General features: G+C 43.9%; 1 protein-coding gene across 2 annotated transcripts in view; it reads right to left on the bottom strand.

The window, feature by feature from the left end:
- SGPP1 (sphingosine-1-phosphate phosphatase 1) overlaps positions 1 to 16,579 on the bottom strand; it is a 38,927-nt gene extending 22,348 nt beyond the window's left edge. Inside the window, exon 1 of one of the 2 annotated variants that reach the window (XM_059694005.1) lies at positions 14,823 to 16,579. In XM_059694005.1, coding sequence (XP_059549988.1) covers positions 14,823 to 15,524 — 702 coding nt within the window. In that variant the 5' untranslated portion in view covers positions 15,525 to 16,579. The remainder of the gene's footprint in view (positions 1 to 14,822) is intronic. The other variant, XM_059693997.1, reaches the window with a different exon arrangement.
- Between the last annotated feature and the right edge of the window lie 454 nt (positions 16,580 to 17,033).

The following is a 17,033-nucleotide window of genomic DNA, read 5'->3' as shown; positions in this document are numbered from 1 at the left end:
CAGAGAATGAACCCAGTAGAAGGGTCTCTGAAAAATTTTAGATGAGTACTAATCTGTGTATGATGGGGTAAAAATCCACAAGGCTGGGAAAAGACACTAGAAAGCAGCGGCCCAACAATTCTCAACGCTCACATAGCCCTGGAATTGCTTTCCCATCAGGCAGGGTGCTGCGGAAATTGGGTCTTTAGAATACCACCTTATTAGTGAGGTTAAAGTAGCTCCAGACTCTGGTTAGTCAGGACCCACTCTAGCAAGCCTATAAAGATTAAACTGACGAGCCATTTAATTGTACACCAGAACAAAATCCAACACTATTTAAAGGAATACAACAAAATCTAAAGCTCTATAAAAATTACCAGCAAAGAAGCAGGAGAATGTGATCCATACCCAGGAGAAATAGTAGAATCACATAATGATAATAGAGATGATGAAATTAGTGGATAAGGGCCTTAAAGCAACAATTAAAATTCTTACAAACATACTCAAGGAAATAAAGGAAAACAGGAACATAATGGAGAAATGGGAGGTTAAAAAAGTATCTGAAATTATATCCCATCCTACTTGATGAGTTTACCAGAAAATTAGACATTGCAGAAGATGAGTAAACTTAGAAGTCATAGGAATAGAAACTATAAAAAATTAAGCAGTGTAAAAACACTGCCATAATTATTATCATCATCATCATAATCAGAGCATCAGTGATCTGTAAGTTACTAGTGTTAAACAGTCCAACATACATGAAATTAAAGTTCCAGGAGGGGATGGTGTGGGGGCAAAGAGGAGAAAAAATATTTCTAAAAATAATGCTTGAACATTATACAAAATTAATGCAAGTTTTATAACATATGTAGATATAAAACATCTGATGATTAATTCTAAGAAGGAGAGAGGGAAAAATGAAAGTATACTGTTGCAGTGTATGTTATACATTAAGTCCTCAGTTAATACTGTAGATAAACTCTTGGAAAGTGCAACTTTAAGTAAAATGAGACATAATGAAAGCAACTTTACAACAGGCTAATTGATAACAAGAATTAGGTTTCCACAGCATATTTCTGGTCACAAAAACATCACCAAACTTCTAAATAAAGACTCAAGCCCAACCAGTGTGGCTCAATGGTTGCATGTCGACCCACGAACCAGGAGGTGATGGTTCAATTCCAGGTCAGGGCATAAGCCTGGGTTGCAAGCTCAAACTCCAGCAGGGGACATGCAGGAGGCAGCTGACGGATGATTCTCTCTCATCATTGATGTTTTTATCTCTCCCTTTCCCTTCTTCTCTCTGAAACCAATAATTTATATATATAAAAGATTCAAAACACTTCCAGTATTAAACGTTGAAATAAATGTGAGCTATACATACATTTAAGAAAGATTAATTTTAAAAGTAAGATAATTACTTTCCAACCTGCTTATTCCAGTTCAAGGCTGCAGTTCTTCAGAGCCTCTGCAGGCAGCTCAGGGGAAAGTTGGGAACCTACCGTGGACAGGATGCCTTTCTACCACCAAAGGGTGCGCGCGCGCGTGTGCATGCGTACACACACACACACACTCATTTAGACTGGAGGACATTTAGACATACTAATTAATCTAATATGAACATTTTGGGGAAGTGGAAAGAAAGCCAGAGTACCCAGAGAAAATCCATGCAGAAATGGGGAGAATGTGCAAACTTCACATTAAGACAGTGGTCTGGCTGGAAATTGATTTTTCCCCATCAACACTGTACCAAAACAATGCTGAATGAAATGTTATTTGAGGATCTACTATACTTGAAGTGGTATAACATTATTTGAAGGTAGAGCAACCACTAAGACAAATAAAAATATCAGAAATATAGTTAAAAAATATTAGTAGGTAAATTACCAACAATCTAATAGGGAAAAAAAAAACCAGAGGAAGGCTCTAAAAAGGCAGTCTTGGAACAGTCCACTTATTAAACAAATTATGCTATATTAATATAGTGGAACATCATGCAAATGTGAAAAAATTAGCTCTATACATACAGTTGTGCACCACCTAATGATGGGGATATGTTGAGAAATGAGAAATGCGCTGTAATGCGTCTTTTTCTATTTTTTATTAACTTCAGAGAGGAAGGGAGAGGGAGAGAGAGATATAGAAACATCCTATATAATAAAAGAGAAACATGTAAATTGACTGTCCCTCCACTACACTTACCAACCAATCAGGAGTGTGTATGCAAATTAACCTGACAAAACATGGCAGATTAATTTGCATACACAGGCACCGGGCAGAGAGCAGAGTGGGAGAGCCAGCAGCTTGGGGGGACGTAGCTCCCTTGGTTGCTCCCCCAGCCACTGGGTGGAGAGCAGAGCAGGAGAGCTGGCGGCTTGAAGGACTTGGCAGAGTTGGAGGCCGTGGGACGGAGACAGAGCAGGAAGGGAAAACCAAGAGCACGAGGAGCAACAGGAATTCTAGGAATAGTAGTTTTGGTGGCAGCCCCAGGACCTGAAGCGGAAGCCCAGAACGCGGGGAGCACCAGGAATGCTGGGAATCATAGTTCTGGTGGCAGATGGATCTCCTAGACCAGGGGTGGGCAACCCCTGGCACGCATGCCAAACATGGCACGCCAGTAACTTTTGCTGGCACGCAAAACTCTCTCTTATAATCTTCCATTTATAATTTTTTTCTTAATATTGACTTTTTAAAAATATATATATTTTATTGATTTTTTACAGAGAGGAAGGGAGAGAGATAGAGAGTTAGAAACATCGATGAGAGAGAACATCGATCAGCTGCCTCCTGCACATCTCCCACTGGGGATGTGCCCACAACCCAGATACATGCCCTTGACCGGAATCAAACCTGGGACCTTCCAGTTTGCAGGCCGACACTCTATCCACTGAGCCAAACCGGTTTCGGCTTAATATTGACTTTTTATTTTTCAGATAAATTTAGTGTAGGTGCATCTTAGATAAATAAATAATTTTACATAACAAGTTATCTTAAAGACCATAGACATGGATTGACGAGAGAGGGGAAGAGCAATTTCTATGCCTCTGCCTTAACTCTCCCTGCCTCTCTAGATCCAACCAGTGTTTTGGTTTCATCCATATACACTTGTGAATCTTTGTTCTCAGTGATGAATTTTGTTAAGTCTCGTAATAGGAGTAGCCTGATGGATGAAAGTAGTAGCTCGTGCCTATCTCTGAAGGTCACGAAATATAAACCTGATGTAAAATCTGTCATCAGTGATGCAGCAGCAAAAGTTCCACTGATAATATCAAACAGAGTCATAAAGTTTTCTGTTGGACTATCAGTGTACATGCATACATTAAAAAATAAATGTATTTTTCATCATCATATACTGTGTTTTTGTCGCTCGAATGAATTTTATTATTTCTTCAAGGTTCTTCACATATGTACACCTTAAGAGATATCAAGTAGGCATAACATGTTCTCAAAGAATTAGGATTGGCACGCAGAAGAATTTTGAGTCAGAGATTTTGTTGGTTTTGGCACGCACTCACAAAAAGGTTGCCCATTGCTGTCCTAGACACTAGAGCAGCGGTTCTCAACCTGTGGGTCACGACCCCTTTGGCGGTCAAACGACCCTTTCACAGGGGTCGCCTAAGACCATCCTGCGTATCAGATATTTACATTACAATTCATAACAGTAGCAACATTACAGTTATGAAGTAGCAACGAAAATAATTTTATGGTTGGGTCACAACATGAGGAACTGTATTTAAAGGGCCAGAAGGTTGAGAACCACTGCACTAGTGCAAAGTGAGCCTGGAGCAAGTTACTGTTGCGGTTGGGGATGGAGGGAAAGCAAAGGTGAGAGACATGAGTAAAATCAGAGTGTCTAGGAAAAATTAAAGGGAAGATATCCTAAAACTCCCAGGAAATCTCCACCAATGAAGCAAAGAAAAACAAAATGCCTCTATTATTTTGTGAGCAACAAATCAAACTGGGTTGGGGGTCTTAGACAATTCGCTCATATGATTACAAAGACAGACAGAAACTCCTGGATTGGAGAGGGCTCCCCTGAGGGCTCCCAGATTGGAGAGGATGCAGGTTGGGCTGAGAGACCCACCCCAGTGCATGAATCTTCGTGCACCGGGCCCCTAGGCCTATATAATAAAAGCCTAATATGCAAATTGTTCGATGGGAAGTTCAACTACTCGCTATGATGTGCACTGACCACCAGGGGGCGGCGCAGAACATGGCAGGCGTCAGCGATGCTGCACTGGCAGCGGGCGGCAGAGGAGGCGCTGCCGGCCCCGATGAGAATAGGACCACGGCAGGATGGTGGAGTAGGTGAGCGGGCAGCGCCAGGCTAAGGGGGGTGGCAAACGGGGCCCAATCATGCCCTGCCAATCATCCCACAGATGGTTACCAGCGGTGGCAAGGGGTGGGGCCTTTGCCTGGCTCCCAGGCACTGAGGGAGCTGGGCACCGCCCCCCCCACCGTAACCGATCACACCGCAGACAGTGACCCGCAAGCCCTGATTGCCCTATGGGGGCCGATCCCTAGGCTGGGATGGGGAATTGGGGGTGGGTGGCGGTGACCAACCTCCTGCGGCGCCCGGGCAGGGGGCTGCGACCTCTTGCCGGCTACCTGGGGGCGGGGGTAATGGGGACGGAGGTGGGGCAAGAATGCAGGTGCAACAAGAATGTGGGGTGTCCACAGAGCTCGCTCTTACTCCCCCTGCTACCCTCCCCTGAGATGCCAGGGCTTGCGTGCCGGGGAAGCCCCCCACACAGGTGCCAGGTGCCCGGGAGGATCCCACCCTGCACACACATGGACCTCAGGGGCTGATCGGGCTCCCTGTGGGTTCGCTCAGGAGCCGGTCTGCGAGGCCAGCTGGGAGAGTGTGTGCTGCCTGCCCGGCTTCCATGCAGCGCCGCTGGGCAACCCAGAGGTCCACGCTGCGTCCTGGCCCGCGACATCTGGCTACACTCACCACATCTCCACATGGGAACTTGGGTGCCATGACTCAGGCGGAGAGGTGTGTGTGGGGGCCCAGGTGCTGCCCAGGGCCCAGAGGTCAGCTGGGACCTGCCCTTCCATGCCAGACGCTCAAGCTTCGATTGCTGGCCAGGCCTAGGGACGGCAGCCGTACATGAATTTTGTGCACCAGGCCTCTAGTCAATGATAAGAGGAAATCATTGATCGGCTGCCTCCTGCATGGCCCCTATTGGGGATCGAGCCCACAATCTGGGCATGTGCCCCTGACCGGAATCGAACCTGGGCCCCTTCAGTTCACAGGCCCGACACTCTATCCACTGAGCCAAACCAGCTAGGGCCGTAATGTGTCTTTAGGTGATTTCTGGTTATGCTTTCCGGGGAGGAATAATTTCTTCTCTATTCTCCTGGGCTCTTGGCTGAGATATCACAGGAATAAAAGACATAGTAACAGGAGAAAAACAAACAGAAGTTTAATAACACCTCCTGTACATATGGGAGAGACGCAGGAAAACTGATTTATCTCGCCAAAATGGCTGAGACCACCACCTTAAAATACCATCTTCAGTAGAAGACAGAAGAAGATGTTTCAGATGGAAGGATTCAGTGAAGAGAGGTTACCAAGAAAGAACAGTAAACAAGGGTAAGGTTGTTATGCAGATTTATGTCTTTTCATCTGCACTGAGAAGATAGGTCAGCACCCTGTCCCACACACAAAGGGCAAATTATACTTGATTTTACAAGCTTCTCCCATGTGTGCCATTTATTTTTTAAATATTTTTATTGATTTCAGAGAGGAACGGAGAGGGAGAGATAGAAACATCAATGATGAGAGAGAATCATTGATCGGCTGCCTCCTACACGCTTCACTCTGGAGATTGATCCAGCAACCCAAGCATGTGTCCTGAGAATCGAACCATGACCTCCTGGCTCATAGGTCAACGCTCAACCACTGAGCCATGCCAGATGGGCGATTTCTTAAAATTAACCGCCCCAAAATAAGCTTTCTGTGAAAAAGACTTATTTTGGGGTGACATATTGTTTCCCTACAGCTCCTAGGTCCACTACAATCCTATACCGCATGTTACTATACTGAATACAGAAGGCAATTGTGACATAACAGTAAGTTCTTGTATAATACTTTGCACTACCACATGAGAACAGCTACCCTAACACTAGGCAATAGGAATTTTTCAGTTCCATTATTATCTTATGGGACCAACTTTATAAATGTGGCCCTTCCTTGGTGGAAATATTATTTGGCACATGATTGTAATACAGTGAGTACTACTATGGACAGGCAGTATAACAGCAGCGTAGTGTCATTTTGCAGCCAAACTTTCTGGGTTTGAATCCAGGCTCTGTTATGTACTTGCTGAGTCATCTTGCACGAGTTGCTTAACTTCCTTCTGCCTCAGTTTCTTCTACAAAGAAGTGATAATTCTCATAGGGTTTTATGCCAATTAGAAAAGTTAAGTGATTTAAGGCATTGAAAACAACCCCAAGCACAATATTAGTATTTATTAATTGCTGAGTAAAGAAAAGGAAAATCTCCACAGTGCATTTCTACATGAAAAAACAACAAGGTCCAGAACAGTATGGTATGTTACCATCTGTGTAAAAATACACTATATAAACATATGTCCATAAAAATAAAGACTATCTCTAGAAGGCTAAACAAGAAATGTGAAACCATAAATCCTCTGGAAAAGAGATCCTGCTATCTTTAGAACAGAAAAGAGAAATGTACTCTTCTCTTTGTATTTTTTTTTAAATATATATTTTTATTGATTTCAGAGAGGAAGGGAGAGGGAGAGAGAGATAGAAACATCAATGATGAGGGGGAGTCATTAATTGGCTTCCTCCTGCACGCCCCACACTGGGGATCTAGCCGGCAACCCAGGCATGTGCCCTGACAGGAAATCAAACTGTGACTTCCTGGTTCATAGGTTGGCGCTCAACCACTCAGCCATGCCAGTCAGGGTCTTCTCTTTGTATTTTTATGTAAATATTGAATTTTCCATTCAAATCAGTAAAATTAATTTTAAATCAATAATTAATAATAAGCATTTTAAAAAATCATAAAAATGTGCATTTTGAATGCTGGGTAAAAATAAAAAAAGTAGCAAACCAATTTGATTTTCCATAAACTGTTTCTTGCCAGGATTACCATAGTGATCAGCTTTCCTTGGCTCCTGAAGCAATTTCTGATCTTTGTATTTTGTGACCAACTTTTGTACATTTTACTTCTTGCCTTCCTTCCTTTTATCTTTTCATGATTTCACAGATGTCATCCTTTATTATCTATAATAAACTATACTTTGATAGAATATCTTCTGTGGTACTTTTCTTTTCCAAAGCTCTTACGTTGATTAAATTTATTTATTTATGTCAGGAATATAGAGGAAAAGGGTGGTCAAATCTGCATAAGATCTCAGTAAAGGTCATATTGTCTAGAACACAAATATTTGTGGATATTGCATATATATATATACATACACATTATCTTCTCAAGGTATATATAGCTTATTTTTATGTTTTAAGAACAATGCTATCTATTTTAAAAAAATCAAACCTTGATCTCTTGGTTCTTGGGTCAACGCTCAACCACTAAGCCACACCACCGGGTGGAAACTGGTTTTATTAAACAAGATCTTGACTGAATGTCATTTTTGAGAGATACCTGCATAGACTCTAGATGTCACCGGAAAGCGTCAAGGAATTAAGATTGACTTTGGTCCTGGACAGGTAGCCCAGCTGGTTAGAGTGTTGTCCCAATACACCAGGTTGCAGGCTCAACCCCTCATCAGGGTACATACAAGAATCATCCAATGAATGCCTAAATACGTGGAGCAACACATCAATGTTTCTCTTCTCCCTTCCTGTCTCTCTGATCAATTAAAAAAAAAAAAGATTGACTTTGGAAGCCGATAAACGCCCCTTGGAAAAACTGTCTGGTATCCTGCTTATTTACATGACTCATAGTGGTCTTTCCAGATGAAAAATGAAGGTGGCTTTCCTGGGAGATGGCAAAGACAGAACCTCAAGGCATTTTGGGGTACCTCGAGAACTTGAGGAATTCACCCAAATCTATGGGAAAGTCGGATGGCAACTATGTGGCTTGGCTTCTTCACCCTGAGAGGCTATTGAAAGTTCAATCTGGAGATTCCTTGTGAGACTCAGATTTAAGAGAGTCTATAGGATCAATTACTATTTTTGTTGAATTTTTGCAAATAATCAAGCCAAATTTATTGAAACTAGACTTAGGCAGTAAGTGACCATCTTTGAGAAAAATGAGGGTGATTTTAGGGAGAGAAATTGTGTTTCCATAGGGTTGGGCAAATGTAGGTGTAAGTTGTTCATGTGGAAAATAATACAATAACCAATAAGTAATAATACATTATAAACTCTGTTTCGCATACTCCTGCTTTTGCCATACCCTGCACAATCCACAGTTATGGATATTAGACTCCAGTTCAGTTAATTGTATTTAAGGTTTAATTTTCACCTACATACTGGACTGGCTCCTGAATTTTTCTAATTTTCTTAAATACTTGGCTATAACCCTCCAAACTTTTCATTTTTCTATCATCCTTTGACATGGAATTATTAAGAACAAAAATTTTTCTGAGTCTTGCAATTGCAAATGGCAGCTAAAGCACATAATATAGACTTCAGAAAAATCACCACAACAGTCAATCCCAGTGACGGATGCTCTGTAAGCCATGCAGAATTCACCAGAGCACCTGATGACATTGTCAGAGACATTAAAAAAGGAAGATCACGTAATACATCACATAAACAAATTGAGAGATAAAAACCACATAGTCATATCAATTGATGCAGAAAAAGCATTTGACAAAATCCAACACCCTTTCTTGATAAAAACTCTCAGCAAGGTAGGAATAGAAGGATCATACCTCAACATAATAAAAGCCATATGTGACAAACCCACAGCCAACATCATAATCAATGGGCAGAAACTAAAACCATTTCCCCTAAGAACGGGAACAAGACAGGGATGCCCCCTCTCACCACCCCTGTTAACATAGTACTGGAAGTACTAGCCGTTGCGATCAGTCAAGAAGAAGAAATAAAAGGCATCCAAATTGGAAAAGAAGAAGTAAAACTGTCCTTATTTTCAGATGACATGATACTGTACATAGAGAACCCTAAAAACTCCATCAAAAAATTATTAGACTTAATAAATGAATTCAGCAATGTAGCAGGATACAAAACTAATGCCAAGAAATCTATGGCATTTCTATACACCAATAATGAACTTACAGAAAGAGAGACTAAAAAAGCAATTCCATTTACCATCACACCAAAAAAATTAAGCTACCTAGGAATAAACTTAACTAAGGAGGTAAAAGACTTATATGCGAAAAACTACAGGACACTGAAAAAAGAGATAGAGGAAGACATAAACAGATGGAAGAACATACCGTGTTCATGGATTGGTAGAATCAACATCATCAAAATGTCCATCCTACCCAAAGCAATCTATAGATTCAATGCAATCCCCATTAAATTACCAATGGCATATTTCACAGATCTAGAACGAACGTTCCAAAAATTCATCTGGAATAAAAAAAGACCTCAAATAGCTGCAGCAATCCTGAGAAAGAAGAACAAAGTAGGTGGGATCTCAATACCAGATATCAAGTTGTATTACAAAGCCACTGTTCTTAAAACAGCTTGGTACTGGCACAAGAACAGACATATAGATCAATGGAATAGAATAGACAACCCAGAAACCGACCCAAACCATTATGCCCAATTAATATTCGACAAAGGAGGCAAGAGCATACAATGGAGTCAAGACAGTCTCTTCAATAAATGGTGTTGGGAAAATTGGACAGATACATGCAAAAAGATGAAACTAGACCACCAACTCATACCATACACAAAAATAAACTCAAAATGGATAAAAGACTTAAACTTAAGGCGGGAAACCATAAAAATACTAGAGGAATCCACAGGCAGCAAAATCGCAAACATATGCCGAAGAAATTTCTTCTCTGATAATGCTCCTAGGGCAATGGAAACTAAAGAGAAAATAAACAAATGGGACTACATCAAAATAAAAAGCTTTTGCACAGCAAAGGAAACCATCAGCAAAACAACAAGAAGGCCCACTGCATGGGAGAACATATTTGCCAATGATATCACCTCCAACATTTACAGGGAACTCATGCAACTTAACAATAGGAAGATAAACAATCCAATCAAAAAATGGGCAATGGACCGAGTTCAGCCGTGGGCAAACTACGGCCCGCGGGCCGGATCCTGCCCATTTGAAATGAATAAAACTATTGAAAAAAAAGACTGTACCCTTTTATGTAATGATGTTTACTTTGAATTTATATTAGTTCACACAAACACTCCATCCATGCTTTTGTTCCAGCCCTCCGGTCCAGTTTAAGAACTCATTGTGGCCCTCGAGTCAAAAAGTTTGCCCACCCCTGACCTAGACAGACACTTTTCGAAAGAGGACATACAGAAGGCTGAAAGACATGCTCAAAGTCACTAATTATTCAAGAGATGCAAATCAAAATGACAGTGCAGTATCATCTCACACCCGCCAGAATGGCTATCATCAACAAATCAACAAACAACAAATGTTGGAGAGGATGTGGAGAAAAAGGAACTCTTCTGCACTGCTGGTGGGAATGCAGACTGGTGCAGCCACTGTGGAGAACAGTATGGAGTTTCCTCAAAAAACTAAAAATGTAACTCCCATTCGACCCAGTGATCCCACTTCTAGGAATATATCCCAAGAAGCCAGAAACACCAATCAGAAAGGATATATGCACCCCTATGTTCATAGCAGCTCAATTCACCATAGCTAAGATTTGGAATCAGCAGATGAGTGGATTAAAAAACTGTGGTACATCTACACAATGGAATACTACGCTGCGGTAAAAAAGAAGGAACTCTTGCCATTTGCAACAGCATGGATGGAACTGGAGAGCATTATGCTGAGTGAAGTAAGCCAGTCAGAGAAAGATAAATACCACATGATCTCACTCATTTGTGGAATATAGAGAACAACATAGACTGATGAACAGGGACAGATCCAAAGACAGAGAAACAGCGATCAGACTACCAATCCCCAGAGGGAAAGTAGGGGAGGGAGGGGGTAAGGGGAAGAGATCAACCAAAGGACTTGTATGCATGCATATAAGCCAAACCAATGGACACAAACAACAGGGGGATGAGAGCATGAGGGGGTGCGGGGGGAAGTTGGGGGTTAATGGGGGGATGAGGACACATTTGTAATACCTTAACCAATAAAGAAATTAAAGATTAAAAAAAAAGGAAGATCAGATAGTGACTGCCTACCTTCATTCCAGCAAAAGAAACTTTGAGCCTTACATCCAGAAATTTTCTTGACTGACAGCCTTACAAACTCAGAAACTGGTTTATAATTTGCTCTGATCATTAATTACCCTTTTTTCCTTCTGTATTCATAGACCTACTCCTTATTAAATACCTGACTGCTTGCATACACAATATAGGCCTCACTTTGGGAACCCATGTGCATCACAACCCCTGAAATGAGACTCAACACATTTAACTGAACTGAATTATTCTCAAAACTGAATGACTAAATCAATGAAATATGGAGCAAGCTACCAACTTACTAGTAGCTTCTAGACTAGTGATGGCGAACCTTTTGAGCTCGGCGTGCCAGCATTTTGAAAAACCCTAACCTAACTCTGGTGCCGTGCCACATATAGAAATTTTTTGATATTTGCAACAATAGTAAAACAAAGACTTATATTTTTGATATGTATTTTATGTATTTAAATGCCATTTAACAAAGAAAAATCAACCAAAAAAAGAGTTCGCGTGTCAGAGGTGTCATAGGTTCGCCATCACTGTTCTAGAATGTGGAAAGTTTATTATTTAAAATTTGAAAGGCTGCCAAAACCCATTTGGCTCAGTGGATAGAGCGTCGGCCTGCGGACTGAAAGGTCCCAGGTTTGATTCTGGTCAAGGGCATGTACCTGGGTTGTGGGCATATCCCCAGTAGGAGATGTGCAGGAGGCAGCTGATCGATGTTTCTCTCTCATCGATGTTTCTAACTCTCTATCTCTCTCCCTTCCTCTCTGTAAAAAAATCAATAAAATATATTAAAAAAAAATAAAAAAATAAAATAAAATAAAATTTGAAAGGCAAGACTTAAAGGACAAAAATTATGCCAACCTGAAGCTGCTTTTTGGATATTGCTTTAAACCACTTATTAAGAAACAAAAAACTCAGAACCTTAGGCCCTCCCCCTACCTCCCCAACCCTCCACCCCCGACCCCCACCCTGCATCCTTTCCTGCCTAAGATACAGATAGAGAAAAACATGCTCCGGGAAGGGTATTTTAGGGCGCTGCCTTGCCCTGATTTGAATTAAGTGTGGTAAAAGGAGGGCTTCAGGCACCTGCCTGTTGTCTGGACACCCGCTGCGTCCCACTGCTTATGAGTGGCCTTGGGGGACTTTCCTGCCCAGCGAGTTCTGCTCCTTTTCACCTGGCCCATTCTCACTTCTAAAATACCCCTTTCCCGCCTTCCCTTTTCCCCTTTGTTTAAATAGTTTTATATGCCCAATGTTGGCTCACTGTCTGAGAATTTTCATGGATTTACCATGTCTATGTGAATCGCCCATGCACACGTAATAAACTTTTATTTTTTCCAATTTAAAAAAAAGGTCACCCTGGCTGGGTAGCTCAGTTGGTTAGAGTGTCATCCTGACACGCCAAGATTGCAGGTTCGATCCCTGGCCAGGACACATGCAGGAGTCAACCAATGAATGCATAAGTGGGTGGAACAACAAATCTCTCTCTCTCTCCCCCGCCCCCTTCCTCTCTAAAAATCAATAAAAAATGTCATTCTGATTTTTGTCCTGAATTATTACAGTCAAACAATTGTAAACATAAAACTTTCATAAAAGGGAGCCTTTCTTTCAGAACAACTAACTAAAAGATAAACAATTATTTAAATTTAGAAGTATATTTCAAATTTATAGTAAAAAATGTAAAATAAGAAATTTAAATTAATTATATAAGATGAATTTGAATGTAATTGGTGTTTCCACATGTGTAAAATGACAGTTTGCAACTACGAAATTGCTAAAATCCTGGATAGCTCAAATTCTAAAATTGTATACAAATTCCTCAAACTTTGAATTAAATATATTAGGTTGTTCAAAACGGTAAGATAAGCTTATTTTGATCATTCAAATAACCCTGAAATGTTAGAATACTGATAGCTGCATCCTGTAAACACTCCATCAGTACAGTACTGTTTTCAGATTTCCTGTTAGCATGTTCTGAATGAATGACGAGCAATAAATAACTATTTTCTCTTACTTGGACTGCTAATATTAATAGCATGCAACATAACTACTCATGGAGGTGGAGTTGTAAAAGGCCCTATAATTACAGATTCCTGAAAGTCTCATGAATATATGAAAAACACTATTAGCTAAACAGTGGGTAACATGCCAAACATAACTGAATACAGTACCTGAACTTGTGAAATATTTGGATTAAATAAAATCTGAGATATTTATCTCTACACAAGACAGGCAGCACCACTTTGTAATCTGAATATTACTTTAAATCTCCTTTAATTAAATAAGGAGAAAAGCCTGACCTTGGTACCCTTCCCTCATAGCTCTGTCACTCTTAGTATGCACACTGCGTATTTTCCATGTACTGTAAGAGAGATGCACTTCACAGAAGTGTCTGTGGGAACAAGATTTTATCTATAATGAAACTAAATCAGGAAGATGTAAGCCAATCATAAAGGAGTGTTACACAGAATGTGTATTTCTCAATGTAAGATGATTTTATGCTGTAATGGAAAAAACCTGGAGAAAGTCTGACTCCTTAGATCGCCCATAAATATTGACTTTATTGTTAAATTAAGGGACTGGTCTTACGATTTAAAACACAGATAAAACAAGACAGCAGTCTAAGAATAACTTTTGCATCTTTAAGAAAGAGATTTTAAGCTTAACTTATGGACCATGGTGGGGGGGGGGAGGCCAAAAGAAGTGGGCAAAATACATAAAGTTTACCATCAAATACTCTTCTCACATTGTCAGGCTTACCCTGCTTGCCATTTTTACAAACCCACTAGTCTGATCAAGAAGTCCCGTTTTAAGAATAAAACCACACATTTTTTAAAGCTAATGCAACAAGCCTAATACAGTGGCTCAACAACTGATACCACGGCTGAGGGATCCTGAAGATAAAATTTGCTACATCAGCAAATTTGCAACCACACCCCTTAAAAAGAGAACTCGGGCTTTTCTCCATTAACTTCCATAAAGGGTGGCTCTTTCGTGTTTGAAAAGCCATTACTTCATTGCCCGGTCTGACCATGTTTGTTTTGCAATCGTACTACTGTTTCAAGCACTGTCTCAGAGTAAAGCTAAAAACTTTACCTACGCCTGAAACTATCCGTTTGGGGGACGGCACCGCATACTACGGTGAAACTTAATCTTTGTTAACGGCCAATTCATTATAAGGACATTACAATGAATCACAATCATATTCTGTGCATCGCAAGGATAAAACGCGTTTAAAAACTCAAGCAAAGCCCAATGATAACGTATTACTTCGAAAAAACAGCGTTTCCTCTGGGTTCTAAGAAAGGCATGACTATTAAAACGTGGTCTGATGGCCAAGTCTCCAGGTTTTCCCCGATCACTTAATTTTTTAAACCTAGAAACGGGCCTGTGTGTGGGCACTGGGAAACCCTGCCGAAAGAGAGGTTTGGGAGGGGAGCGAACTGCCAAATGAAAACCACCGCGGACAGCAAGGAGAACTCCTCGTTCTTTCACGCCCCCGGGCTGCGCGGGGCGAGGGGCAGGCACCTTACCTGCCAGCGGCCATAGGTGAGGAGGACCAAGACGATGGGGATGGCGGTGCCGGACATGGCGTGGGTGGAGGGCATGCTGTACTCGGAGTTGTAGAAGACCTCCAGCTTGACCACGGGCGGCGAGGCGGGCCGCGGCCAGCGGACGATGTCCTTGGTGCACTGGCCCAGGTACATGACCAGCACCCAGGTGATCACCAGCCTCCGGCCCACCAGGGCGTCCAGGTTCCAGATCCAGAAGGGGAAGAACAGGATGTAGAAGAGCTCGTTGCCCAGCTCCGTGCCGAAGCAGAACAGGTAGTAGAGCGGCCAGTTGCTCACGTGGGCCAGCTCGCCCTCCTCGCCGGTCAGCGAGTTTCGCCGCAGGGCGCCCGCTCGCCGCGGCGAGGCCGGGCCCAGCTCGGCGGCGAGCCCGTTCCGCACGCCGTTGGGGGCGCCGCCGCCGCCGCCGCCCGGCTTGGCCGGGCACTGATTGCGGTCGCTCCCGGGGGGCTGGGGGCCGCCGCACGTCCCAGGCTGTCGCTCTCGGCACCGGGCGTCTCCGGAGAGCGGCGCCTCCGCCTTCTCGCCCTCCCTCGGCACGGCGGCGGCCGCGGCGGAGCGGCTCGGCGGCGCTTCCACCCCGCACAGCCGCTGGAAACGGGCCACTTTCTGCGGGTCCTGCAGACGCGCGGCCAGCCGAGCCAGGCGCTCGCTCAGCGACATGGTAACGGGACCCGCGCGGTCCGCGAACCGGACGACGACGGCAGGAGGGCGGGCCGGCCCGCGGCGCAGCCCCGAGTCGTTCCCGCGCGCCGGGCCGTTGGCAGCGGTGGCAGCGGTGGCAGCAGCAGCGCCTCGCTCCGCCCGCCGGGTTCTGCTGGGTGACGGCGCCACAGGCCGCAGCCGCCGCCGCGCGCCCCTCCCTCGCCGGCGCGCGCTCCGCCACCGCCCGCGGCCTCCACGCGCCGGCGCGCGCCGGGCCCCGCCCCGCACCGCCTCCCCGGGAGGGAGCGCGGCCGCCCGGGCGCGGCCAACGGCGTCTAGGTGCAGGGGCTCCGGTTCGCCTTCATCCCCACCGGGCGTCGCGGCGCTGGGCGCGCGGAGGGCTGCGCGTCCTCCCTCCGCAGCTTCAGCCCCGCTCCCTCGCCGGCTGGTGCTGCCGGTTGTCTTCCGTGCAACGCCGGCCGGAGAGGCCGCGATCCCGGGGCTCGCTTCGGTGGTGCCGGTGGCCGAGCACCCGGATATCCTGCTGGCACGGGATCAAATGGTGGATGAAGGCGAAGTCGCCACCGCGCGCCCCGAGTCGTTCGACTAAATCATCACAAGTAATGACGGAGCTGTCTCTGCGGGTAGATGTCCTGCCAGCCACGTGCCAGTGGGCCAGTGGTGACAAGACGAGATGGAGGTCCCGGGCCAAGACTGTGTCCCTGACCAAATGTTGTAACCGAAGTACCGAGATCCCAGGGGGTTTTGACTCACGCGTAGACATTCCTTCTAATGGAGTGTAATAGCTGCGGGGCGGGCGCAGAATTTGGTGGCTGGATGCAGAGTGTCGATGTTTTTAGTTTGGTGAAGTCGACTTGGTGTCTGCCTCACAAGTTACAGATGTGACTTCTAGAAAGAATCGTTTTTATTAGAAAGTCTCGGGACTCTAATTTCAGGAAGTCATTTTGGGTAAGGTGAATGCCTATAATGAAAGAATTTGGACCTCTTCCAAGAAACAGGCTGGAAAATTCCCCTGCGGTTATGTCATTGGAAATGCTTTCTGCTTTCCCAGGTCCAGTTCTCCTCCCGCTGCAGTTGTTAAGCTGTGGCTATCCCTGCCCTCAAGATGCGCACAATAGAAATGGGAGACAGAGTCCGGCCCACTCTAGAGAACAGAGAAAAGTCTAAAATAGAGACGGGACAACATGCTCTGGGAAGAAGAAACAAGTTCGCCAGGACAGCAGGCGAGGTGTGAAGAGGTGATCCTGTTCAGATGGATTGTAATTGAAGAGCAAGATACCAATAGGTAGAGGAGCCTGTTGGAGGAAGAGAGGAAAAGAAATAAAGAGGGGATGGAAATGTGTAGAGACGTATTTAGTAAACAGCAGCTCACAGAGTACAGTGTAGGAAGGTAGGGTCAAATTGTAAAGGCCTTGCATGCTGAGCAGGGGATTATATTTTGTAGGCAGTAGGGAGTGATGCAAGTCTTTTAAGCAAAGGGAGAGACAATACCAAAACTGCTTTAAA

Source organism: Myotis daubentonii, chromosome 1 (assembly GCF_963259705.1).
Source record: "Myotis daubentonii chromosome 1, mMyoDau2.1, whole genome shotgun sequence".
NCBI classification, from domain to species: domain Eukaryota; kingdom Metazoa; phylum Chordata; class Mammalia; order Chiroptera; family Vespertilionidae; genus Myotis; species Myotis daubentonii.
This window is presented reverse-complemented; position numbering and strand designations above follow the sequence as displayed.